We start from the raw sequence: 26,904 nt of genomic DNA, 5'->3' as shown, positions 1-26,904 counted from the left end.
GCGAAATGGTTGCGTAATAAGGGAAAATAGGAGAAATTAAAATTGTATGATTATTTTGTAACAATGAAGAAAACCTATCTATGTTTTTTTCGATTTCTATTCATCTATTTTGCATAAAGATGAGTTCCAAACAAATTTGACATTTGTCATTTTACATTTCCATTTACATTGCATTTTCTATCCATTTTGCATTGACATTTAGTATTTTTGAGATACTGCAAAGATTCTGAAATTTTTAAATTTTGTTTTTGTTATACTATTAATTATATAATTTCTTGTTGCTTATTTTTATATTATAATTTTATTGTATATTATTATACAGTATATATATATATATATGGAAAATAATACTTTCTATAATTTTCAATAATCTATTTCTAAGTTTTATTTAAAATTATCATATATCATATAATATTAAACATTATTTCCCAAAAACAACATACTTACTATGAGTTTTTGTAATAATCATCAAATTAATGAAAATGTTAATTTTTATAAGAAAATCGAATTTTAATTAAATTAAAAAAAATTTTTAATAAAATTTTCTTCAGATATTCATTAATATATTTATTTATCTTCAGAATAGTATTTTATTAAATATTTAAATATTTTATCATAATATTCCACGTATATGTATTTTAATATTATATCAATTCATAAAAGTCTAAATTTCGCATCAAAAAATTTTTAAATTTTCTTATTAAAATGCAAAATAATAAGATAAATTAAAAAAATATAGCACAATATATAAATATATTTTCTGAAAAATTTAGATTATCTAACAGAAATAATATTGTTAGAAAAAAAATAAAAAATTATAAAAAAAAAATCATGCTATATCGATGTTGACCTCTGCAAAACTATACGGATCGATGCAGTATCCAAATGTAGTGCCATACTTTTAAAAATAGTTTGAAAATGCTTTTCCTCAAACCTTGAAATTTCATGTTTCACGCAAAAAGGATATTTATTTTTTTTTTTCATATATCCTTAACTATTTTATTTTTTATTCATTTAATAATATTTAAATGTAAAAAATTGAAACTTTTTTATAAAACAAACCATTACAAGTTTTAAGATATATTCTATTCGTAAAATGACTCTTTTGGAATATAATACGCTATATAATTAAACTGCTTATTACTTTTCTTATGTTTAATGATCATTTGATGAAATAATGACTTAATAATAAAAAATATAGCTCGATACAATGGTAATATATTAAAAATACCGAGGTTATCGTGGTCACTTATTCGATATTGGAAATTGAATTCTAAAAATGTCGATAATTTTATGAAAAACGTAATTTTAAATAAAAAGAAACGTGAATATTTTAATAATTAAATCTACTAAATTTTCTTAACGAATTCTGTTCTCAGAATTTATAAATTTTTAATTTTGAAGTTTATATTGGTATGTATAAAAATTTTTTTTATCACATTTAATTATTAATAAGTTAATTAATCGTAATTAATTAAAACTAACATTCGTAATAATAATAATATCTATATTTTTCTATAAATTAAAAAATTAATTTTTTTTTTTTAGTAATTTTTATAATTTTTATTTTTTTTTCAATTTCTGAAATATAAAATTTAAAAAATTATGTTTCTATATTATAATTTACATTATAAATTAAATACTTAATCTGATATGTATAAATATTAATAAAAATTAATAATATGAGATATTAAAATAATTTCTGATATATATTGAATGAAATACAATGAGTACGATGAAATAAATATCATTAATAATATTCTATGTTTAAAACTTTATATTTTTTGATAAAATTATAATAATGAATACCATCTAAAAATCTAAAAAAAGAAAAAATTAAATTGCTAAAAACGTAAAGAAATACTTAATTAAGAAAAAAAAATAAATACAATTTATCATGCATTTGATTAGATAATTTTTATAATTAAATATCAAAATTTTTATTTTTTTTTCTATTAATTTATTGAAAAATAGAATGTGAATAATAAATACAGGAGTCTTTAGATTTCGTGTATCGATTACACGTGCTGTAAAAACCAGAATATGGTGCGCATCCCTGACGTCGAAAAGCGGGCATCGTATTTTGATACAAGTTTCTTTGGGAATATACAATTTCAAATATAATTGAAAGCATCTCTGATTTCGATCCAATAAGCGTAACATCTCGAATAAGACGAATATGCAATTATTTTTATACGAAAATAAATGAATAACTATATTTAAATATAAAAATTTTGCTAAACAAAAATTTGACAAATTATTAGTTCAAAATTTATCAAAATATCTGTAAATATAATTTAATAAATATAATTATATGAATATACATATTAAGAAATATCATACATAGAAAGTAAAATATAATTTTTTCAATTATAAATTATAATTTATTTAATAAAGCAAAAATAATAAATCTGGAATTCGCTATTTAAAAAATAAAATAATTTTAATATATTAATATATCTAATATATTAATTCTAATAATATCTTAATCGTCGGTGATTTCATCAATTAAAACAACTACTATTTGAACTTTTTAGATGAATTTAATTTTTTAAAATTATTTAATATATTTTTGTTATGGTAAAATACAAGAATGAAAATAAATTGAAAACTGTGTTTATAAAATAACTAGAAGAAACTAGAAGAAACTTTAAAGAGGAGTTAAAATACGCAAAAAAATGACTATAAAACTTATTTATTGTATCTTATCAATTTTGTATAAAATATTGATTTATCATTACAGGTCACACAATGGATACGTGTACAAGCTATTGCATAATTTCTTATTACTACGCGTATTATGTTATTTATAAGACCCAAGAAAACCTATATACTGTCATTTAACTAAAATTATTTATATACGTATATGTATATGCATATGTATCTATATATTAATGAATTAGCAAACGTGTATTCATATCTCCTTTGAATCAGATTAAATAGAAAAGTACAATTTACGAATAATTTAAATTTAAGATTCACACGAATAAATACATAGACAGATATTCTTATTACAAATAAGATTTTTCTAATCAACAATATCGTATCAAACGATTTAAAAACAGCAAAATTATTAAATAAATCAAAATTTTTTAGAAAAATAAATGAAGCAAATTTATTCTTCTTAATTTTAATTGAAAAGAACTATGTTTCCAAAATAAACACAATATTTGACTAATATCTAATTTTTTTTTTATATTTTTGTTTAAAAAATTCAAAAGTTTCAAAGAAATTAATTTTAAAACTTAATTAATAAAAATGAAGAAAGAAATATTATTCTTCATGTTAAAAAAACATACTAAGCTGTTTAAACATTTACTTACAATTAGACAATTAATTTGTAACATATATGGAAAAATGGCGATTAATCATGAACACATAATTTGCTACGTTCGCTAATGGAAATTATTATCATTATGATATTATTATTATTATTGTGTTATTGTAATAATTTTTTAATTATTATTATATTTTAATCATCATGAAATGAAAGTTAAATTTGAAACTTCGATAGTCAAAAATGCACAGATATTTGTTCGTTCGAGGCACTCGTACATTTCACATCGATCGTAACATTCACTTATGTATAACGATTGACATGTAGTCACCATATCTCGAGAACATTGTAAAAATGCTTACTTCTAATATTTAAAGCTTATCATTTCTTACAATCAATAATAAATCAATGTTCCACTTACAATAACCATTTACTATTGTATATTTAACATTCCTTTTTTTTTTTATTTATTTTTCTTTTTATATATATAATTTTTCTTATATTCTTATAGCGATATGATGAATATTAAATATTATATGTACAAAAGTTTTTTTTTAAATTATATAACATCTCAACATAAAAATTTAATCAATGAATAATAAGTACTTGTTCAATAGTAAATGAACAAAGTTTCAATAAAAAATATTTTAAGAAATAAATTTATCATATTCATACAATGAACTGAGAAATAATTGGCAATCAATAATAATATAAAAATAATAATTTTGTTTACATATTACATAATGTTGAGGTGTTATACATGTGTGTACAAACTAAACATCCTAAGAAATAATATAATATTTAATGAAAAAACTGGCCCTTATTACAACCAGTAGAAATTTTGATACAATTAATGATAAGAGACATTATAAAATTCAATATATAAAATAATTTTAATATTAGCAATAATAATTCAAGAAATGAAAAACTTAGTATACTTTACAAACAAGGTTTCAATAGAAAGTATAAACTTATTTGACTCTATTCATTTTTAAAAATATATTTGAATTATCTTAAGGTTTTTCATTTTCAACACAAATGATTGCAAAATATTACTTACAAGGTACATTTTTATCTTTATGCAAAAAAAATTTTTAAATATATAATCTGTACCAGTTTATGCAAAATACTTTATAATTTGCATAAGAAATTTTTTACAAAGCAAAAATTAATAAACATTAAATTGTGAGTTTTCTTTTTTTAACTTCATTTTAACCTTTTTTTTTTTATTTAATTCAAAACAAAAGATAGAGCAAGAATTCTGTAAGAAGCAAAAATTTAATTTTGAAAATTATATCTCAATTAAAAAACAATTATCAAATGACAATTATTTATATCCGATCCTCGACTATATCTAATCTAAACAAATTAATAATATAGTAATCAATACATAACAAAATGATTATTAATATTTTTCAATAATAATTATTTTAATATACATGTGTAATATTTACAATATTGTCTGCTAAATGTTACATATATATATAGTATATTTAAAAAATTTTATTTTTGCAGAAATAATATTTTAATTTTTCAATTAATATTAATATATAATAAAATATTTTTTATTTCAAAATGTCAAAAATAAACTAATGATATGATGATTAGTTAAAAAGAAATGTTTTTATTAATCCATCGGCGAAAATATATATATATTCTGAGTCATAATAAATTATTTAAATTTATTGAATACAATTTTTTTACTAAGAATTTTTATTCAATAGAATTATTAATTATTAATTCAATTATAAACGTTAAATTGTTTATAATGTATCCGTCAAAGGATAAAAGAAAAAACAAATAAAATATTTGTTACACATGTATATATATTTATATGTGTAATTAAGTGCTTTTCTATATAAGTGAACTAATAATTACATAATTAGAATAACTATTTTATTTCACTTGTAAAATTGTAGTCAAAAATCATTAATAAAAAGTGAATTTTAATTATGATTGGGACTATTATATATTATATCATTAGATGGAAAATTTTTCAATAATATTTTATAAAATAAAAGTAAAAATAAGAATGATAGCAAATTATAAACATATTATACCTTTATATGAAATAAATCATATGCAAATTGATATAAATGAAACTAGATATTTTTTTTGTGTAATAAACTTTACATGAGAATATAATAAATATATAATGAACACAGTTAATCAAGTCGAACATTAACAAAATTCGACATAATTTTAATTAGGATTTTAAAATGTTAAATCATAATGAAAAAAAATAATCGCTTTTTAAATAAATATCTTCTACATTTTACATAGTACTTGTTAACAATTGTCATATTACTTGTCATTATACTGTAATATAATATCACTAAAAGATTTCTTCATAAAACTTAGTTTAAGAAGAAAAAATAATATATAATACATTTTAATGTCGAGGATCATATTATTGAGAATCAATTTACGTTTATAAACAATATTAATGAAAATTATTATACAGAAGGATCTGTAAATGTAAATATGAATTTTAATCATTTTCCTGCTTTACCATTAATTTAACATTCATAGACTCATAAAATGCTTGAAGAAGATCTTGCTGACTGAGTTTTAAGCTAATTGCTTTGAAAATCTTTAATAAATCCTCCTTAGATTTACATTGATTAATATATTCGATTGCAAATTGGGAAGACCAAAGTTTGTTGAAAACATTCTGAGTAACCACAGAGGATTGAGATTCCAAAGCTTGTATTATATCGGTTGGACTATTATTTTGTAAAGCTATGTCTAAAACGACACGTGACGGTATTAATTCATCATTTGCCACTGTATGACTAATGATTACATCCATTGGCATTCTTTTCAACATTGCATCTAAACTAGATAACTCTGTCATAGGTTTTCTTATTCCTTCTTGCTCTTCTTCTTTTAATTTTTTGGACAACATTTCAGCAAATTCTGAAGATGTACATTTTTGACAAACAGCATCCTTAACTTCGTTAAAATCAAGAATATCCATACAATCACTAGTCTTTATCTTTTTTTTGTAAGCATTCAATACTTTTACGAAAAATTGTTTATCAGTACTGAAAATATCAGGAAGTCGAAGTAAAACTTTATTTATTCCACAAGCGCGACATGCTGCTTTCAATGTTATTTCATTACAATTCTTTCTATTTTCAGCGCCAAGTATTTTGATAGTTTCAGTTTCTAGTTCTACTTGCGATACATGTCTCATTTTATCCTGTAAAAAAAAACAAAAATTCTATATTTTTATTTAATATAATCTATTAATTCTCGAAAAATAAACTCTCCATTCGAAACAAATCGAAATGATCAAGTCGAACATTGACAATTAATCGATATTGATATTTTTTAATTCTTATAATCAAAGTTCCAATAAATAAATAAATTTAAAATATCTATTAAGAAATAAATTTATTATTAATCAAAAGAATTATTAAAATATTTGATGATGAACTTTTATAATAAAGTTAACATAACAAAATTATAAATAAGAATTAATTTAAAAATTTTAAAATCAGGAAATAACTTTTATTTATGAAAGTTAATAATTTTCTTTGATTATTTATTGCAAAGAAAATATAAAAATATGTGAGAATATCGATAATATTTATGTAATTTTTTCAATTCTTCTATTAAAAAAGTAAAAATGAGAAACTAAAATCAATTTTTATCTTAATAATTAACAACAATAACAATATATTTAACAATATATTTAACAACAATCAACTTACAATTTATTAATATTCCAACTATGGCACTTAATTCTTATTCAATGAATTAACTCAATGCTCTAATCATCAATTTCGAGAGTTTGTCTCAATCGATGAGAGTTAATATCGAAATGTTTATTATTCCATTTTATCGCCAAACATTTTAATTATTTTTTAATATAAAGTAAAATGATACGAGTCATGCAAAAAAGAACTGATACAGGTAAACTATATACAGTTATTTTACAACATAAAAAAGAATATGAATTCAAAAATATAAATTTAATAAAACATTATTTTTTTACATCTAAAAACTATTTTTAAATCTGAAGATATTATATTAATTTTATAAATTTTGGATTAGATATATAATTCTAAAATAAAAAAGTAGAAACAAAAAAACAAACAAATAAATGAATGTTTTTTATGTTTAAAACTTTATATGTTTGAGAGAACTTTTTTTATATCATCCGTCAAAATTCTATGATATATTTGAAAGTAATCTGATTTCAATTTCTATCTTAACTTTTTTTATTATAATATATTTTATTATATATCTTTTTAAAATAAATGATGCATATACTTTTATGATATTATAAAATAAACATAATGCAAAAATTGTATAAATTATATACACGGACAAACTACGTCAATGTGTAATAATTATTGAACATATTATTAAATATATTATTATTATTGAAATGAAATTTCTTTTTAATTCACTATTATTTCAATATTTATACTAATTTTTTACTATACTATAATACAAAATCAAAAGAAATTAAATATATATACTAAACTAATACACCAATATTTTTTATACATTATAAGATGTTAACCTATTATCAAACAATCATTTTTGCAAATTTTTTATTTTTTCTATAATACTTTTTCCTATATTTTCTATCATTCTTATATTATTTTTATATATTCTATATATATTTTTCTCAAATAAAAAATTATTATAATAAATATTGTATAATTTTATTACGCGTTTTCATGAATAAACATCGAAATCAAAAATAAAAGTCTTCACTTGCAATCCCACACATTATTTCAAAAGTCATATAATAAATCAATCAAATCTTTATAATAATTTTTTTGAAATTACTATTTTTCTTAAATTGCATTTTTTACATAACATCATCAAATGTTATATTATTATTTTCAATCTAAATAATGTAATTATAATATAATTACTAAAAATAAATCCAGGTGCCTACAATAACTTATTAATGCATTCATAACCAATTTTTTTCATTTTCTTAATATTAAATGTTAATTTAAATATAAAAATTCAAAAATTAATTATCACATATCTCTATTATTAAATAAACATAAAATTATAAAATTTTTTACTAATAAATTATAAATCAATAAGTAATAATATAATTTGAAAGTAAAAAATTTTTTTATTATAAATTTATAGAAAAAATATATCAAATTTATGTTCTACACTCTATAACAATTTTATAATTCATATTATAAAAAATAAAAAACAAATAATATAAATTTATAACTATTAACAGCAATTAAAAACAACATTTGAAATATGAATGTGTTAAAATGAAACTTTAAAATTACCTTATATTGGATAAGAAGTTTATCTGGAGTGCATCTTCTTGCTGCACTTTCTAGCACTAAATTAACATCTATTTCATCTAACAAATCTTCCAAAGCCATTTGTGCTGCGACTGATTTTGTTGCTTTATTTACTCCTGTCTTAGATAGATAAATAGAATCACTACTAGTACAAGTTCCAACAGTTTTTGTTGTTTGTACAGATGATATTGCACTTCTAACAAAAGGGGTAGAATTTCCAATATTTTCTGATGTAGAAGTAATTATTTTAGGTGATATTGGTATATTTATAATTTGTCTAAAAAAAAAAATAAACTATTATTATACAATATATAAATATTAAATAATGTTACTTGTGTTTCATATAAATTCTATCTTCACAGAAATATTCCTATGTAAATAAATTTATTTTTAAAATTTAATAAATTTGTGATATAAATATAAATGCATTCTATCTTATAAGCAAAAAATAGATTATAGTATTTATTTGTTATAAGCTTATTGCTTTAAATCTATTCATGATGAAAGAACTGAAAAATATAAACTCAATATTAGTACTATTTTAACTAAGTCCTGGTAACTCTCAAGTATATTTATAAAAAATTGAATAAAAATATTGATATTAAAAAAAATAATAAATATAAAGATAAAAATAAATAATATAATACAAAATATATTTTAAATAAAAATAATATTAAATTTAAATATAATAATAATATTTTGATATTAAAGTCAAAAAAATAAAAAATAATAAAGATAAAAAATAAAATATATAATATTATTATCAACATACATTATATCTGATGACGTTATATCTGATGATTTTGATACAGTCGTTTCTGTATTCTTATCGGTTATAATAACGTCACAAGTTCTACTAGAACTTGGTTGATTTAATGTTACATTATGATTTACTTTATTATGTGTTTCATCAATATTTGTTGTAATGTCTTTTAATACTTGATCTTGAGATACTTTCAGTGTAGATGAAAGTACATTAATATTTACAGAACGTGATATTTCATTGTTTAAAACGTTATCTACATTTTCCATTGTATTATTTAATTCTTTTGAAACATATTTTTTTTCGAAGCATTTTAATACACTTTTTACAAATTCAATTTTTGAATTACCTTTAACTGGTATTCTATTTATTTCACGTTCAGATAATTGTGCAAGATCACCAATAGATTGAATATTTCTATTTATAAAATATGTAGATAAATGTTGCACCCAAAGAGGATTAGTCAAATGCTCAATGATAGATGTTATAGGTTCCTTACACGATATTAATGTAGGATATATAGGTTGAATTGAATCTAATAATTCTGGATGTGGAATTTCTATATTAAATTCATTCGTACATTGACTATCTTGACTCAAAGGTAAACTACCAAATACTGAATCTGTGACTGGTAAAGTATCTTGTTCATGTAAATTTTCTGTTGATTGTGTACTGGTTCTTATTAATTTTCCACAAAAGATTTCATCTAAATTTGCAGAAGAATTCAATTCAGTAAGATTTGCTGCATCTGCTGTATCTTCTAAATTTTCAGAATTTATACATTTTTCTGATGAATGTTCTATTATAGAATCATTCTCAACATTGAATTTAAGCAGATCTAATGTATTATTTTTAATAGATGTGTTTTGTATAGCACTTGTGTCAATATTAATAGAAGTCTCTGTACTAGTTTCTTTTGCATCTACTCCAAATATATCTGTTTGTGTTGCTGAATCATTAAATTCATTAAATTCATTATTTTCTAAATTAATATTATTTTTTGATCTTTCTAAAATTTTATCTTCTTTATTTTGATCTATCTTATTCGTAGATGTTGATTCTATATGTTGAGTAATTTCAAATTCAACATTTAAATTATTAATTTTAATATTATTATCTTTATTAACTATTATAGGAACGGTATTTATTGATTCATTTTCTGCAGAATCACATGATGTTTGTACATCACTATCTATTGTGACATTCTCTGAATATTCTAATTCTTCAGCTATTTTTGTTAATAATTCATTTTCTCTTTCACATTGTAAGTCAACTTCAGATACATTTGTTATATCAATTTCTTCACTTTTTTCTAATTTATCTGAATCAACTGATGTTAATTTTTGTTTAATTTGTTTTAATCTTAGTGACGAATCCTTACGTGCTAATAATCCACGTGATGTAAATTTATTAATTTTATGAGGTGAATCAGTAGATGTAATCTCATATCCCATTTCTTTTGAAACCGGAGGATCCGCAAAACTTACTCTTTTTCTCTATAATAAAATGTAATATTATAATTAGTTATTATTATAATTAATTAATATTATAACATGTTTTATTAAAGTTGAATTACATTAAAAATAATTTAAATATATAAAAATCAAATATTATAAAAAATATATGAAAAAATATATGAAATAAAATAATTATTTTATATTTTATCAAACTATTTTATATAAAATATTTTAAAAAATTACCTTATTAGGAGTTATATCTGAATCAGATTCTGGAAAATATTGCCGTTGACGTTTCAATATACTTGCACTTGGACTTGCATTTAATGAAGGTGGATTTGCATTTGACCATTCCAAAATTGGTAATTCATCTGTTTCAAAAGTTTCTTCTCCTATTTTATCAGTTTGTATATCACTTTGTATAACTACATTATCTATTGATTTATCTGTTTTTGAAAAAATTTTTTCTCCATCATTTTTCAAATTAGAAAATAATTTTATTGGAGGTGAAGGACAATAATCTGTTGATCTCATATTACTAAAAATTTTTTCTTGTCTGCTACTACATAATGCTGTTATTTTATCAGCCTCTTTCAATACAGATCCTTGTTCTTTCTTTCCAAGCAATATATCATTATCTGTATCTTTGGATTTTATTTTTTTACCTACTAGTTCATCATCTAAATTTATAACACAGGATTCGGTTTCCATTCTAGCTTGTTTTGTTACTAATCCTATCATATGAGCAGCACGTCCTTGTGTTGAATAAGATGAATAGGATTTAAATTTTGCCTGACGTTTCATAGTGCTTTTAGGTGAGGAAAATTCGAGCAAAGATTTAGACACTAATCCGTCATTTATTTTTTGCACATCAACTATAGTATCTTTTTCATTATCACATAAATTATTTTCAATAACAGAAGAGGAAATCTTTGGTTCAATCATATTAATTTCATTGGTTTCTTCAAATTCCTTAATATTATCTCTAGGAACTTCAATATTGTCATTATCACAATTATTTAAAATAATTTCAGATACTTCCTCATCTTCAATTGTAATTTCATGACATTTCACTGAAGAAGAAATATCTTCAATTCTATTTATTTTTATGAAATATTGCTTTTCATCATATTTTTTTTCTAATTCAGATAATTCTTGTGAATTCTCTATTATATCTTCCATATCTTCCATATCCTGAATTTGACTTTTTCCTTCAATGGATTCGTGATCTTGATTCATAATTTGTATATTATTATCTGATTTAATATCATCATTATTTATATTATTATGGTTATGATTATTATTATTATTATTATTTTGGTTGTTATTATTATTATTATTATTGTTATTATTATTAACTATTTCAACATTAATTTTAATAGATTTTTTTGTATCAAGTAAATCACATTTATTATCTATATTTTTTGAAACAATTTCTGTCTGTATAGTTTCTTTCTGTTTTTTTTCATCTATTTCTTTATCTTCTTTTAATTCATTCTTATTATGCTGTGAAATTTTTTTTATATCTTCAATTTTATTGATTTCAAGTTTTACTTTTAATAATCTATTTTTGCCTAATTTTGATAATCCTTGTGAATCTTCTATTACATCTTCCATATCATCCTGAGTGTCATTTTTACTTTCATTAATTTTAACATCAACATTAGATTCAATAGATTTTTCGTTATCAAATGAATTATTATCTGTATTTTTGGAAATAACTTCTACATATTTAATTTCTTCTTTTTTCTTTTCTTCCAGTTTTTTTTGCTCTTCTGATTCATTTTTTTTATCTTTTTTTATTAAATATTTTTCATCAGATCTTTTTCTTCCTGGTTTGGCCTTAACTTTTAATTCTTTGTCATTAAGTTTTTGAACTTTCTTTGCATCACTTACTTTTATATCTCCAGCTTTTAATTTAGTACTTTTATTTTCTATTGAATATTTTTTAGCAATGAATTCTTTATTAGTATCTTCGTGACTCTTAGATCGACGACTAGTTGATAAAGGACTATCAAATACCATATTTATACGTAAACGAGATATCTCATTTCTTGTACGTTGACTCAAATTCGCTTCATTTATTATTTTATCATTTTCTGAAGATTTACAGCTGTCAACATCACTAGTCGTATCCATCAATTTTCTCCGTTGACGCAAATTAGTTCCTTCATTTTCATTATCCAATTTACGTTTAATACCCCTTTTATCCTCTTTGGTCGATTTATTTTCCATATTTTCCGAAGCTTTTTGTTTATTGGCTGTTTCAGACTTGCTTTGAATTACTTTTGTCCTTAACGTTCTTTGCAAAACTTCAGTTGAATATTGTTCTGGTTGATTACTAACAATTTCTTCCGATCTTGGCAAAGTAGATTTTACAGTAATATTGAAACGATTGCGTCGCTTACTATTATCTAATACAGACGGAGATAGTCTTTGGTCATCTTTATTTTTTAACAATTCTTCTTGGATATTAGTATCTAAGTTTTTCGATACAAAATCTGCTGAAGTTTTTGCTTCCGCATTGTCATAAGTATTTTCTACTATTGCCGTTTGTTTTTCTATAAGTAAAATTTCATTATTGTCTACATTAACTTTTGTTTTTTGTATAGATTCTAATGCTATATTTCGTTCAACACTATCCATTGATTTTGTATCTGTTTCAATAAATGATTTATTAATTGTTTCTAATTCTTGTATTTCAATTTTGTTTTCTTTATTTGCATCATCATCTAAAATATTTTTTATTGATATATTATCCTTTTTATTAAGTTCCTTTTCTGTCTCTTCAAAAATTTTATTTTTTTTGTCAAACCATTCTTGTAAATTTTGAGTATCTTGTGAAGAAGATTGCGACAAATCATTATATAATGCTGGTATATCTTCTCTTCTACGTTTTAAAGACTCTTTTTGATGTTCCGTTAAGCGATTAACATCAAATTTTAAATCTGTTTTAATAAAGACATAATCCTACAAATTGAAAAATATTAAATATTAAATTAATTATAAACGAAATATATAATCAATAATTTATAATCAAATAATATAATTAAATTGCCTTATATGCACTCTGCATATAGGGAAAATATATTCATAAAAATTTTAAAATTATACATATATATATATATATATATATGTATACCTGTGAATCAGAATCAATTGATGCTTTCTTTCCTGTATTTTTATCCATATTTTTATCTGATTCTTTAATTATCAAATTTGGGTTATTAGATCCTTTTAAAAAACTACCAACTATTTTTATTTGGTTTGGTAATTTCTCAATTTGAGCATGTTCCTTTTTTGTAATTTCTGATATATTTAATATTTTATCTTTCCCTATTTCTTTTTCTATCTCTTCCAATAATAATTTAATGCTATCATTGAATACATTTTTTGATTCAAAGAGAGATACAGTTTGAATTTGTATATCAACATTTGAATGATTTAAAGCTTGAATAATAAGTTTTTTATAAGATGAAAAAAGATCATAGTTTATCACTTTACCAAGTTCTTTAAAAATACTAATTATACTTTCCCATGTATTTGCTACCTATAAATGGAATATTTTAAAATTAATTGTTTTGTTATATATTAAAATAATATATTAAAAAGGATACATACTTCTTTGTTTAACATTTCTAATTCAGATTGAAGTATAAGTTCAATTACAGATTTACAAACTTGCAAATATGGTGTTATTTTTTCTGGATTATGTCCATAAATAGTAATAATTGTAGCTGACATTGCTTTAAGAGCAAGTTCACATTCTTTAGCTTCTTTTTCAGATAAAAAATATAATACAAGATCCACAATAAGATGTATAACAGATGGAATTTCTGTATTTACTGAAGATTAAAAATTAAATAATTACTTTATATATATATATATTATTATATATTATTTATTATAATTATTTCTTTGATTAATATTGACATACCCAATAATAACTTATAGTTGATAGTACTTAATAAAATATCCAAACAGTATATAGTAAGATAAGGAGATTCTTTGTTTTTTGTTATAGAATGTTGCATAATATTTGCAATATTTAATAAAATTTCGTTAGATTTTACAGTTGTTATAAGATCTGTTCGCATTTCAAAATGTTTATATAAATATTTCCAAGCTTTTGCCAATTCTTGAATCTATCATAATGATAATGAAAATTAAAATAAAAAAGATATATATATATATTATTTATCAAATTTATAATAATTAAAAGATCTATACATAATACTTAAGAATTGAAACTTATTTAACATAATAAAACTAACTTGTTTTTGATTTTGTAAATGTATATACATAAATGGAAATACTACAATAGATTGAACAGTTTTTAAATTATGTTCTGTAGTAGTTCCTTCATTAATTTCTTGAATATCACTCATATATTTTCCTAACACATCTCCTAATATAAGCCATAATTCAAAAATGATAGATCTGAAAAATATAATAGAATTAAAAAAAATATAGAATAAAATTAATTTTATAATTGATATTAATTATTATTTTAAACTATTTTAAACTTACTCGTTTTTATTTGCTATATTTAATAGTGCATGTAATTTTTCATACATCTCTTTTAAGCAATTAAATGCATGTGAATAATAGATATTTTCCTTTTGAGATTTAATACATTGCCAGAAAAGACATTTTAATGCATTATAATGATCCCTTAAATAAAAATGTTATATTAAAAAATAAAACAATTAATTATAAACAAAATAAAATTAAATTTTTAACAATATAAATTTATATAACATTTTTTTCTTATTTAAGAACATAATATATTAGTAACTAAAATCTGAAATATTTTTATATAAATACTTACTTTTTAGCTTCATTTAAAATTGGAATTTGTAGAAGTTTAAACACCAACTTTGATAATGTATCATCTTGAAAATTAAAATCTATACTTAAATCAGCAATTTCAAATAAAATTGTATCAAGAATTAAATTTCTAATCATTGGTTTATTTTTAGCATAATTTGTTAATTCTGTAATAACTAATGTTATATCCTTGTACATAATAGACTGTAAAATAATATTGTTTATCATTTATATATATTAAATAGTAAAGTATTTTTTCAAATACTATTTAAACTAACCTTATCTTCCAATTTTGATTCTCGTATATAATTGACTAAACTTTTCCATAATATTTTACCAACTTGATATCTGTTTTTCATTTCTTCATCTGTAAGTTGACTAAAAACAAGTAAAACTTCTCCTACACTGTGAATTATACTTTTATAACATTCTTGAAAAATAGCATCAGATATAGGATATGGAAGTCTTTCTTCCAATACTGGAGCAGTATGATTTTCTTGTTTTGAAACAAGAAATTGATATAAAGCATCTACTGCAACAACTTTTGTTTTAAAGAATCTCTTTCCTGGAGAAGCTACTATGTCAAATTTCGAAGATAATAATGGTGTATCTCCAAGAGGTCCAAAACAAAAGTTTAAGAATTGTGTAATTACAGGATTAACAAATTTAGAAATATCTTTATAAAGTTTAATAATCACATGCCACCAGACCTCTAATTTTGTCAATGCTATTAATTCAGTCTTACTATTTTTAGCATTCAATGGAATACATAACAACTTTATTCTTCTAGCACTAGCAAGTTCATGTGGGTCTAAAGCAAAATTATCCACCAATAATTTCCATGAAAGGAATGCTTGCCTGAAAGAATATAAAATATTTTATTATTTTTCATTTCTTTTATATTACTTTTTATATAATCATTTATACATACCTGCGTATAATTGTATCAGTAGATTTAAATGCCTTTTCTTCTACACTTAATAAATTATTTATTAAACCAGCACCACGGTGAAGATCCACACCAAGGAACTGGATGCTAACATTCCATTGTGTAGCCCAATCTAATTCACATGCAGATACTAAAAGTAACATACGTTTGCAGTATGTAGACTGTAATGCTTCTATATATCGAGTCCATGCAGATGCTAGTTTGGTACGAACATGTGGTAATATATTTGCAGTTAGAGCTTGTTGTAAAAGTTTTAAAGCAGGACCTCGTTGTCGTTTATGTCCCATATAAGCTAATACCATTACTTTATCTATTAATATTGCATTAAACTGTAAAAAATATTTAATTTAATATTTTTAAATTTTTATATTATTACAAATATTATTTTGATATACCCTTTGAACTTTAATATCTGATGTTACTGCAGCCACTTTATATAATCTTCTTAAAAAAGTTATGCAATAATTAACTGTTTCTTCTTCTAATCTTTGGTCATCTGATAATGGTTTACTTTCAGCATCTATTAATGCTTGAAGATTATCTACACATGCAGTTGGTGCAATCCATGGCATTGTATTTGTTTGTACTGCACACATACAATTATTAAAAAAATTTACAGCATGTGGATCATGTACAAATGTTGATATAGCATTTTCTTCAACTACTTCTAATAGTTTTAGAATTTTTAATCTGAAATTATAATAAAAGTGTTATAACTAGTTAAAATATGAAAAATATTATAAAAATATTAATGAAAATTATTTTAACATTAACAGATAATCTTAAAATGAAAATAATATATATCTAAATATAATAGATACAATATTTTAATAAATATTTTAATATAATATTTCTAATATCTTATAATTTATTTTAATTTTATTTATGAATGAAAAATTAAAAAAATTTATGAAAAAATTATAATTTATCAATAATAAAATTATAATATTTTATAATGAACAAACCTATGTTTTCGACTTATCTGTGATATAGCTTCAAATAGATTCAAAGTATGATCTTTAAACTCTTGAATAACTACATTTAATGTTTCATATGCTTCATTTTGTATGTCATTATTTCCATTTGCAAATGCATCTACAATTAGTTTACATAATTCTTTATATTGTTCTTCTTTAATAATTTGTGTAGATTCTAATTTCTTGCTGTTACTAAAAAAAACACAATTATTATAAAATTTAAGTAAAATTTTTTCTTAGAAAGAAATCAATAATATATTCATCATTACAGAATAAAAATTAAAGAATAATATTAATGTAATTAAAAAATATTTTGAAAAGAATCCATAATTTAATATAGAAGTGTCTGATTTTTATTAAAAATTTATATATACATATACATATATATATATATTAAATATATATATATACATATATATGTATATATCGATTTATAAGCAAAAATATCAACAATAATACCTGCGAATATAGGTTAAAGCTTCACGTTTTTCCTTGATATTGCTATTTTCCCGCAACATTTTCAGCATTCGCGGGAAAGATTGCATATTAGAAGCCATTCTGCAAGTCTTTGTATTGCAAAGAATTACATCAATAAAATCTCGTTCATCACATCACAAATGTGTCTACAAAGAAAATTTTCGCGAAAATCTTGAATTTACAATAAGGTCTTCAACAACCTTACTATTAATATTTTACATGAACATTAAAATGGAATCGTTTACTGATTCCTTTTGGGAATCGTCTTTTACAGACGTTTTAATATCTTTAAAAACTATCCTCCTACAAACAGCCGAGAAAACAGGTTGTAGTAACAATAATTAAGATTAGCACGCATTAATATATAGTAAATATTCGCACACACCTTCTACTTTAATTCTTTCTTCATTTCACTGTTTACTTTTACCTTTCTCCTACCTTCTTTTCCCTCTCTCCTTTCTATTGCCGCCAAGATATCACAACGCAAGCAACAAAAGTGAGTTTGTTTTAAAAAGAGATACATACAACTGGAAGTATAATCATATAACAGTTTAACGTTTTACATTCTCGGCGAGTTTGCAAAGTGCATATATAACTTCAGATACCGTTTTCAATGAATTTATAATATTATTAATCAAATAATTATATTAATTACAAAAATAAAAATATTTATTTTCTCACATTTAGTTTATCATATATTTCAATTATAGATATATTTCATTTGTTATATGATATAATTCGAAAAATATATATTAATATAAATTATTTTTATCTTTTAAAATATATACTCCTATTATATGTTACTTCAATGCTGAATTGAAGTTGACTACTTGATTGTAACTATACTGTGACTAATGATGTATATTTTAATAACAAAATAAAGAATAAACTATGTACATATTTATTTGAATTTGTTTAAAAATATTATATTTTTTCATTCATATAAATGATATTATTAAATTATTTAAAATTATTCAGTTAAATATTAACAAATCTTTTAAAAATTTAATTACATTAATTTACTGAAGATAAAAAATTAAACAAAAAATTATCTAAAATTTAATTAATTTCGTATTTATAAAAAATACTTTTAGAGTATTAATTTATATTTATTAATAAAGATATATTATTATAAAAATAAAAAATAAAAAGTTTTTTCTAGTGTATACGTATATTTAAATTATTGTTATTATTGTTTATATTTATATTTATTTTTATATTTTTTCAATATAAATCAATTTTAAAAATTATACCAAAATATTTTTATTGTAAATACTTTCCTTCTATGATGGACTTTTCATTTAAATAAATTATATATCATTGCATTAATTAAAAATATTTTTAAATAATTATAATTATTAATAATAGATTATTTATTTAAATAAATTAAAAATATTTTTAAAATATTACAAAAAAATTTAATTATTAATAAATTATCTATTAATTAATTTAATAAAATTTAATTGTGAAATTGTAAAACGCGGGAATATTTTTTTGATATGTACTGTGTATTATAAATAAAATATTAAAATTATAATAATTTATAAATAAAATTATATAATTATAAATATATACATAATTATGCATAATATATTAATAATATCGATAAATTAAGATTAATTAAATTAAATGTCAATAAAAAATTCGAAATAATAAAATTAAATTTAAATATTTATATATATAAATAAAATATTTATAAAATAAAATTATACGTTTCAAATTTAATTTATTCTTTAAATAATCAAGAATTATATTAAATTTATAAATATTTCTTAATCTTTTTTAATATTATTAATAATAGATTGTTTATGAAATATATATTATTATTTAAAATTTTAATAAATTTAATTATTAGATTGTATTAGATTAAATTATTACTATTTTTTGTATTAGATTAAAAAAATATAACTAATCTATTCATCAATTAAAGAAACATATATTATAAAAAAATATAAAATTTATAAGATGTAAAAAAATATCGTTTTTATTAGAAATATATTTTATATATTAATTATATTGACTTTTTTATTTTCATATAATTCATTAGTGTAAAGTGTAAATAATTTATTTTAAAATATTTATATATATTAAAAAATATGTGAAATATCTTTGAATAATTGATTTTAGAAAAAAAATATGCAAAATTTATTTTTCGAAATATAATTAATTTAATTTTGTTTGTTTTGTTTTGATTGATATACAATGCAATAATTATAATATATTATATCATATTATATATCATTATAATAATATTATATGATATTATCTAATTTCATCTAAGTAAACTTTTCAATGAAATATTTAAAGTAAGTATAATCATATTCATACTGTATTAAATATATAAAATAAAAAATAAAAAGACATTTTTTTTTTATAATGATGCATATATCTTAATATACAATGTAAGTACATATTATGTAAAAATTTGAAAGCTTTTTATATATATAAAGTAGTAATCTATTCTTTTTAAACTTTTTGTTTAAAAGAACTTTCATTTCATGTAAAATTATATTAACTGATAAACATATAAAATAGATATTTTTGCATATTAAATTTTATTTTGATATCTATAATCAAAACTTATTTCAAAAGTGTCTCTTAACATCAAATATGAATCATAAAATCATATTGAATCATAAAAAATGATTATATAATTGATTATAAATGATTATATAATGATTATATTATATAAAATTTATAATTTATTTATTAAAATAAAATTTAAATTTTTCTTATAAAATAATAATTACATTTTTATTTACAATAATTTATTATATGATTCAATTAAAAAAATGACCATAATCGAACACTATTATCTCTACTTTGTATTGTACTATCATATATTCTTTGGCCTGTACTAGTAGCAACTAATGGTAAATTTTTATGTAAATTAATTCCATTTATACAATCATAAGATAATTTTATTTTATATTTTGCATTAAGATTTTCACAATTTGATAATTCCCAAACTATAAGATCTCCATTTGTACTACCTAAACAATTAAAAATAATAAGTAATAGTATTTTTAACAATATAGTATACGTAATAATTATTCATATATACCTGAGACTATTTCCTTTCCATTAGATTTAATATCAAATTGAATTCTTTGATTTGTGTCAGATTGACGTCCTTCAAGAGAATAGAGCACAGTACCAGGATTACGAAGATCCCAACATAAAAATTCATTATTACGCCTAACTACTGAAAATAATTTTGTTCCACAAGGACTAAATTCAATTTGAGTTACACCATTTCCTGTCTTGAAAGTACATAATGGGCCATCTTTATATAAACCTGATAAAATAAACATATAATTAAATTATTAATATTTTAATATTATTATTATTTTCATATCAGTTATATATTACTTATTATATTATTTACTTACCAATATATTTAGAATAAGTACCAAAAGCAACTAATCTTGGCATAATTGGATTTTCTCGAATACAGGAAACTAATCCTATTACATTTGGAAAATCTTTCTTAAATTGAATAGTATTTATTTGACGACCTGGTTGTTCTACATCAAAAATTCTTAAAGTATTTTTAAAACCAGCCCATATTTCCTTGGCAGAGTCAATAAATTGAATACTAAGTGCAGCTTCTACTTCATCAACTCTATTATAATAAAATAAAATATAATAATTTATAATATTGTAACATATTATAATTTAATGCTATTAATATATATTTATATTACTAACTGATTATAAGCACGATATGTTGCTCGTAATTCACTATTAAATGCATCCCATAAATGTATAGGACTTTCCCTACTTGTACTTAAAAAACAACAAGTTGCAGGTTCCCATGAATTCATAAAAGGATACCAACAAGTATCATATATAAGTCCTCCTTCTTTTACTGTTAATGCTGCTGAAAATTTTTTGGATGATAAATTTAAAGGAAATTTCTCAGAATAAAATTCTCTGGGAAGTTCATAAATTCGAATTCTAAAATCTTCAGAAGGTACTAATAAACATGTTCCATCAGGAGACCATTGACAGCCTTTGGTAAAATTTTCATGTGATTCTGTTGACTGATATTCCTCAGTTGCTTCGCATAATAATCTTGGAAAATTATTCCAATTACAATAAAATTGATTTGAGTGTGTCATTTCTTTGTCTTTTATTCCTTTATCTTCATGTTCTATATTAATTGATTTTACATTGTTTTGAATTTCTGGTATTTTCTCTTTTATAGATTCATTTTTTTGTATTATATCTAGTAAATTTTCATTGTTTTGTATTTCTAATATTTTTTCTTTTACAGATTCATTTTCCTGTAATACATCTAATAAATTTGCATTATTTTGTACTTCTGTTATTTTTTCTTTTATAACTTTATTTTCATTCATTATGTCTAACAAATTTTCATTATAATTTTCATTTACTTCTGATATTTTTTGTATATTTTTCTTTATTTCTTCTGATATAATTTTATCCTTTTCGGAATCTTGTGAAACATTTATATTTATATCTTGTAAATTTGATGATTCTTCTACTGTCAATGATTCTGTCTAAAATATAATATTACTTTATAATTTTTTTAAAAGTAAAAATTTATTAATAACTATTAAATATTAATTTTAAAATTTACCATTTTTAAAACAAATTCTCCAGTTGTTTCCATAATTAACAATTCATTCCATGAATAATGATGTATAGAATATTAAATTTATTTTACATTCTTATCTATATATTTTTTAAATATTTATATTTTTTTAAATATATTAAATTGCATAAAATACATTAAAATCATTATTTTATCATTATTATATATGATTTGTTCATTTATTATTTATCATAAATAATAAATTTATCATAAATTTAATTTACGTATTTACAAAAATATTTTTTTAAAAAATAATATTTAAAAAAAATATATAGCAGCAATAGCAATTAAATTAATGAAAAATTTAAATAAATATTAAAATTTTATTCTAATTCTTTATAATATACTTAATATACTAGTATTATATGATATTATTAAAAACAAAATTACTATTATTTATATAAAAAAATAACACATAAGTTAAAAAAATATATATAATAACATTAAAATTAATTTTCTTATATATCATATATATAATATATATATTTATAATATATATAAAAATAAATTATTTAATAAATTATTATTATATTATAATTATAATTAATAATTATTTAATAAATTTTTAATAAATTATTTTAATATACTTTATTTTATTATCATTGTTCAATATATTTTTCGTCAAAAAACTGATTTAACTAATCAAAAGATATAAACAACATTCCATATAGGGATATTTTATTTTTACTAACAACTAGTTATATACTAGATTATTTGAGACAAATCACTAGAAACAAATCAAATCACGTGATAGAACTTATAATTTTAACTATAGTTCGACCAGTATAAAATAAATTAATAGATAATGAAATGAATTAATAATATCAAGATTTTAAAAAATTTTTTAAAAATTAAGTATTTATTTTTAATTTATTATTATTTTTTAATATTTTTGAGTGAAAATAAATAATAATAATAATAATTAAATATAATATTTAAATAATTTATTGGAAATATACTTTTGGAAAAAAATGTGTTTCAAACCTAAGAACTATATTTTACTTTTACTTAAAGGAATTTTAGATAAGTTTTGAAGATATCTTTTGTTGAATTTTCAGGAAAATTCTTTTTCCTGAACAAAGAAATACGAAGAGATAGGAAAAGATATAAGTATAAAAAGAGAACAAAGATATCCAGGTATAAAGTTCAAATGAAGAATATCTTAAGAAAAACGTACAACATTCAATACAAATCGTAAAACTATATAGCTTCTTAGCAATATATTGCTTAAACCATAGTAAGATCCTTTAAAATTATTCAGATAAATTGATTAGATAACTTTTCATTTGTTTTTTTTTTTTTACATAATTTAAAAAAAATATATATATATAATTTAATTTTTTTTGTTTCAATTTTTATTATAGTTACTATATCAATTGTATGAATATAATATATATATATATATATATATATATATATTTATTTATTTATTTATTTATTTATTTAAAATAATCAATTCAGAATGATAAATGGATTGCTACATATATATAAATATAATATAGATATAAATTTTTATTCATATCTTTGATAAAAAAAAGATATTTTATAATTATAAAGATATTTTAATTTTGTTATATTTTATTATTTAGTTTTTATTTAAATGAAATAATCTTATTAAAATTGAAATAGAATTAAATATATTATAAATTTTATTAATTAATAATAAATAAAACAATATTCATTAATATAATTTTATTTCAAATTTATAATTGAATTTCATATTTATAATTTATTGTACTTATAATTATATATAATTTAAATATTATTATTTATTATATATATGATTCAATATATTTATATTAATATTTATTATTGAAATGCAAAATCATAATTACTATATTACTATAATTATAAAAATCTTTTTCTTGAAGTTTGACATATATGCATTCATGAAAATAAGAATTTCTAGTCCTACGCCATAGATGTATCCAGCATTAAGCACAATAGCATTCACATCTGCATCTAGTGAAAATCTTGTTTTTGTGAAAATTCTACTAAAATTCTTTCCACTTTAAATGTTTTTGCATCTATTAATAATAAATTTGCAAGAAATTTGTAAAATTTTCTTCTTTTATTAGAAAAAAAATGTATTTTATATTAAATATTTATATAATTTTTCAGTTTATTTTTTTAAAATATAATTTAATCATAATAAAAAATAATTTTTAAATATATAATATATGTGTATATATATATATATATTAATCATATAAAGTTATTTTTTTTATTTTTATTATGATAAAATATAACAATTGATATTTTCCTTTTTTAGTTTTATTATTAATTTGTTTAATATTGAATATAAATTAAATCTTTTTTATTCAAAATTATTTTTAAATAATATCACTCAATGTCTTTTTTAGAAAAAAATTCGTAATGATTGATTATGAATATTTATGAAAAATATTCATGAAGGAGGAAGAATATTTATTTTTCTATAATATTTAAAAAAAAATTTTCGAAATAGCCTGTTGAAAACGATGTATAGTAAGTAACTAACGTTTCTTAACGGATGAGTTCAGAACTGTTTACGAATAATATCAGCAAACTCTCTTCGTACCTGTCCCCACCACTTACCGAATTAGCCATCCACTGTGCCCTTTTTCTTTGTATTGCCAGGCTGACAGTAGATAACCATTAAGCAGGTCATCGAGAGAAACTATTCCAAAGCTCACAATGGCGTACACTTATTCCTTAAAATAATTTTTACATAAAATTAAACTTATTTTTAAAAAGAAAAATAAATTGTTATATTGTAAATTGTAATAAAGTAATAAATTTTTAATTTTGTATTTATATATATATTTTTAATAATATGTTTATTTCCAAAATAACAATATAAATTTTAATTGTAATAATAAATATAAATATAATATATAAAAGTATATAAGAGTATATAAGTTATATAAGAAAATTTAATTATATTTAATTTTTATTTATAAAAATTTGTTAATTTGTTTAATTTGTTTAATCTTATTTTTTTTTAAATTTCATATTTTGCTATATAATTTTATATATTATAGAACTTACAATCTTTTTTATATTTAATTTACAATTTATAATTTAATTCCTTTATATCATAAAAACAAATATTTTTATTGCAAAATATTAAATATTTATTTCTTTTATTTTTTTATAGGAAAGTTGCAATTGATTCTAACTTCTTTAACCATAATATTTAATTAATTTATAATTTAATTTTTGAAAACATTATCAAGTAGACTTGAAATAATTTAAACGAATAAATTTGAAAGGAAGAAAAATAATAAAATATTTACATAAATGAAAATTGTGAGTTCAACGTAAACTATTGCATTTACGCGCTTGAATTGCGCACGCGCGTTCTATACTGCGTATAGGAAATACATAGAGAGAGAATGGGGAGGAAAATCGAGAAGAGTGGCAGGAACGTCGATGAACGAACCACCCCCGCACAGTGTGGTCTCTTTTGGCGCGTGGGTGCTTCCAAGGTCATCGGAAGAGCGAAACTGCTACGACGCCTTCGTCGCGACGCCCGCGCATAAAGCGTGGGTGGAGAATATACATATATGTGTATACTTAGCTATCGCTACATGCCGTTTCAATTCACCAAATTACTCCATTCACGAGAATTTTTCGATTTTTCTTGCCTCCAAATTTCATAATGCATTGAATGTCATTGTACGTTTCGTCAACTGAAATTTTTTGAATTAAAAAAATCGAAATATTGAATTTTGTTGTGACTGATCATTGGCAAAAAATTATATTTTTCATTGTATCGAGATTTAAAATGATGTCTATTGATGGAAAGTTCAATATTTAAAGGAAAAATTTATAATATTGAATTTTATCATGATTCATTTATTAATGCGGTTCATTTAAATATATATATATATATATATATATATATATATATATATATATATATAACTAATACAATAATAAGTTTTATATTATTTTGTTGTATAGAAATTAAATATTTATGAATACATATATTTGCCAAAAAAAATGAGCCAATCCATTTTTCTCTAACCGCCCACATTTACACCTACACCCAAGTACTTACATACATACACCCACATATTATTCTGTATCCTTTACTAAAAAATTTTGATCAAAACTTTTTTTGAGATTAATCGAAGAATTATAATAAGTGAACAAGATTATGGATTATTATGAGAATTAATTAAAATTATTCAATAATTTTTATCTTTTAAGAATAATTAATCTTTATAATTATTCTTTATATTTAAAATCAATAATTATAAAATGAA

General features: G+C 20.3%; 2 protein-coding genes across 2 annotated transcripts; both read right to left on the bottom strand.

Moving 5' to 3' along the window:
* Positions 1-5,523: 5,523 nt before the first annotated feature.
* LOC100577739 (telomere-associated protein RIF1-like) lies at positions 5,524-18,625 on the bottom strand. Its single transcript, XM_026444947.1, has 17 exons — positions 18,416-18,625; positions 18,013-18,333; positions 17,542-17,745; positions 16,972-17,266; positions 16,559-16,905; positions 15,906-16,485; positions 15,629-15,831; positions 15,328-15,471; positions 15,072-15,237; positions 14,735-14,942; positions 14,419-14,642; positions 13,940-14,347; positions 12,146-13,767; positions 11,041-12,061; positions 9,350-10,836; positions 8,560-8,854; positions 5,524-6,482 (listed from the first exon to the last, which is right to left on the bottom strand). The coding sequence occupies exons 2-17, from the start codon at positions 18,108-18,110 to the stop codon at positions 5,769-5,771; spliced, it is 8,016 nt and encodes a 2,671-aa protein (XP_026300732.1). The 5' UTR covers positions 18,111-18,333; positions 18,416-18,625; the 3' UTR covers positions 5,524-5,768.
* A 2,148-nt stretch (positions 18,626-20,773) lies between these two features.
* On the bottom strand, positions 20,774-22,772 carry LOC411839 (telomerase Cajal body protein 1). Its single transcript, XM_016916441.2, has 5 exons — positions 22,637-22,772; positions 21,742-22,556; positions 21,423-21,655; positions 21,095-21,328; positions 20,774-21,023 (listed from the first exon to the last, which is right to left on the bottom strand). Exons 1-5 carry the CDS (start codon positions 22,667-22,669, stop codon positions 20,815-20,817), a joined length of 1,524 nt encoding a protein of 507 aa, XP_016771930.2. The 5' UTR covers positions 22,670-22,772; the 3' UTR covers positions 20,774-20,814.
* Between the last annotated feature and the right edge of the window lie 4,132 nt (positions 22,773-26,904).

This window comes from Apis mellifera, linkage group LG14 (genome assembly GCF_003254395.2).
Source record: "Apis mellifera strain DH4 linkage group LG14, Amel_HAv3.1, whole genome shotgun sequence".
Lineage (NCBI taxonomy): Eukaryota > Metazoa > Arthropoda > Insecta > Hymenoptera > Apidae > Apis > Apis mellifera.
This window is presented reverse-complemented; position numbering and strand designations above follow the sequence as displayed.

Coding starts and splice junctions, on each gene's coding strand:
- LOC100577739 (XM_026444947.1), bottom strand. CDS start 18,110: ATGGCTTCTAATATGCAATCTTTCCCGCGAATGCTGAAAATGTTGCGG. Junction 13,768..13,939: donor CAATTGATTCTGATTCACAG/GTATACATATAT, acceptor TTCAATTTGTAG/GATTATGTCTTTATTAAAAC. Junction 12,062..12,145: donor GTTGAAATAGTTAATAATAA/TAACAATAATAA, acceptor TAATGATGATAT/TAAATCAGATAATAATATAC.
- LOC411839 (XM_016916441.2), bottom strand. CDS start 22,669: ATGGAAACAACTGGAGAATTTGTTTTAAAAATG. Junction 21,656..21,741: donor ACATATCGTGCTTATAATCA/GTTAGTAATATA, acceptor TTATTATAATAG/AGTTGATGAAGTAGAAGCTG. Junction 21,024..21,094: donor TGGAAAGGAAATAGTCTCAG/GTATATATGAAT, acceptor TTAATTGTTTAG/GTAGTACAAATGGAGATCTT.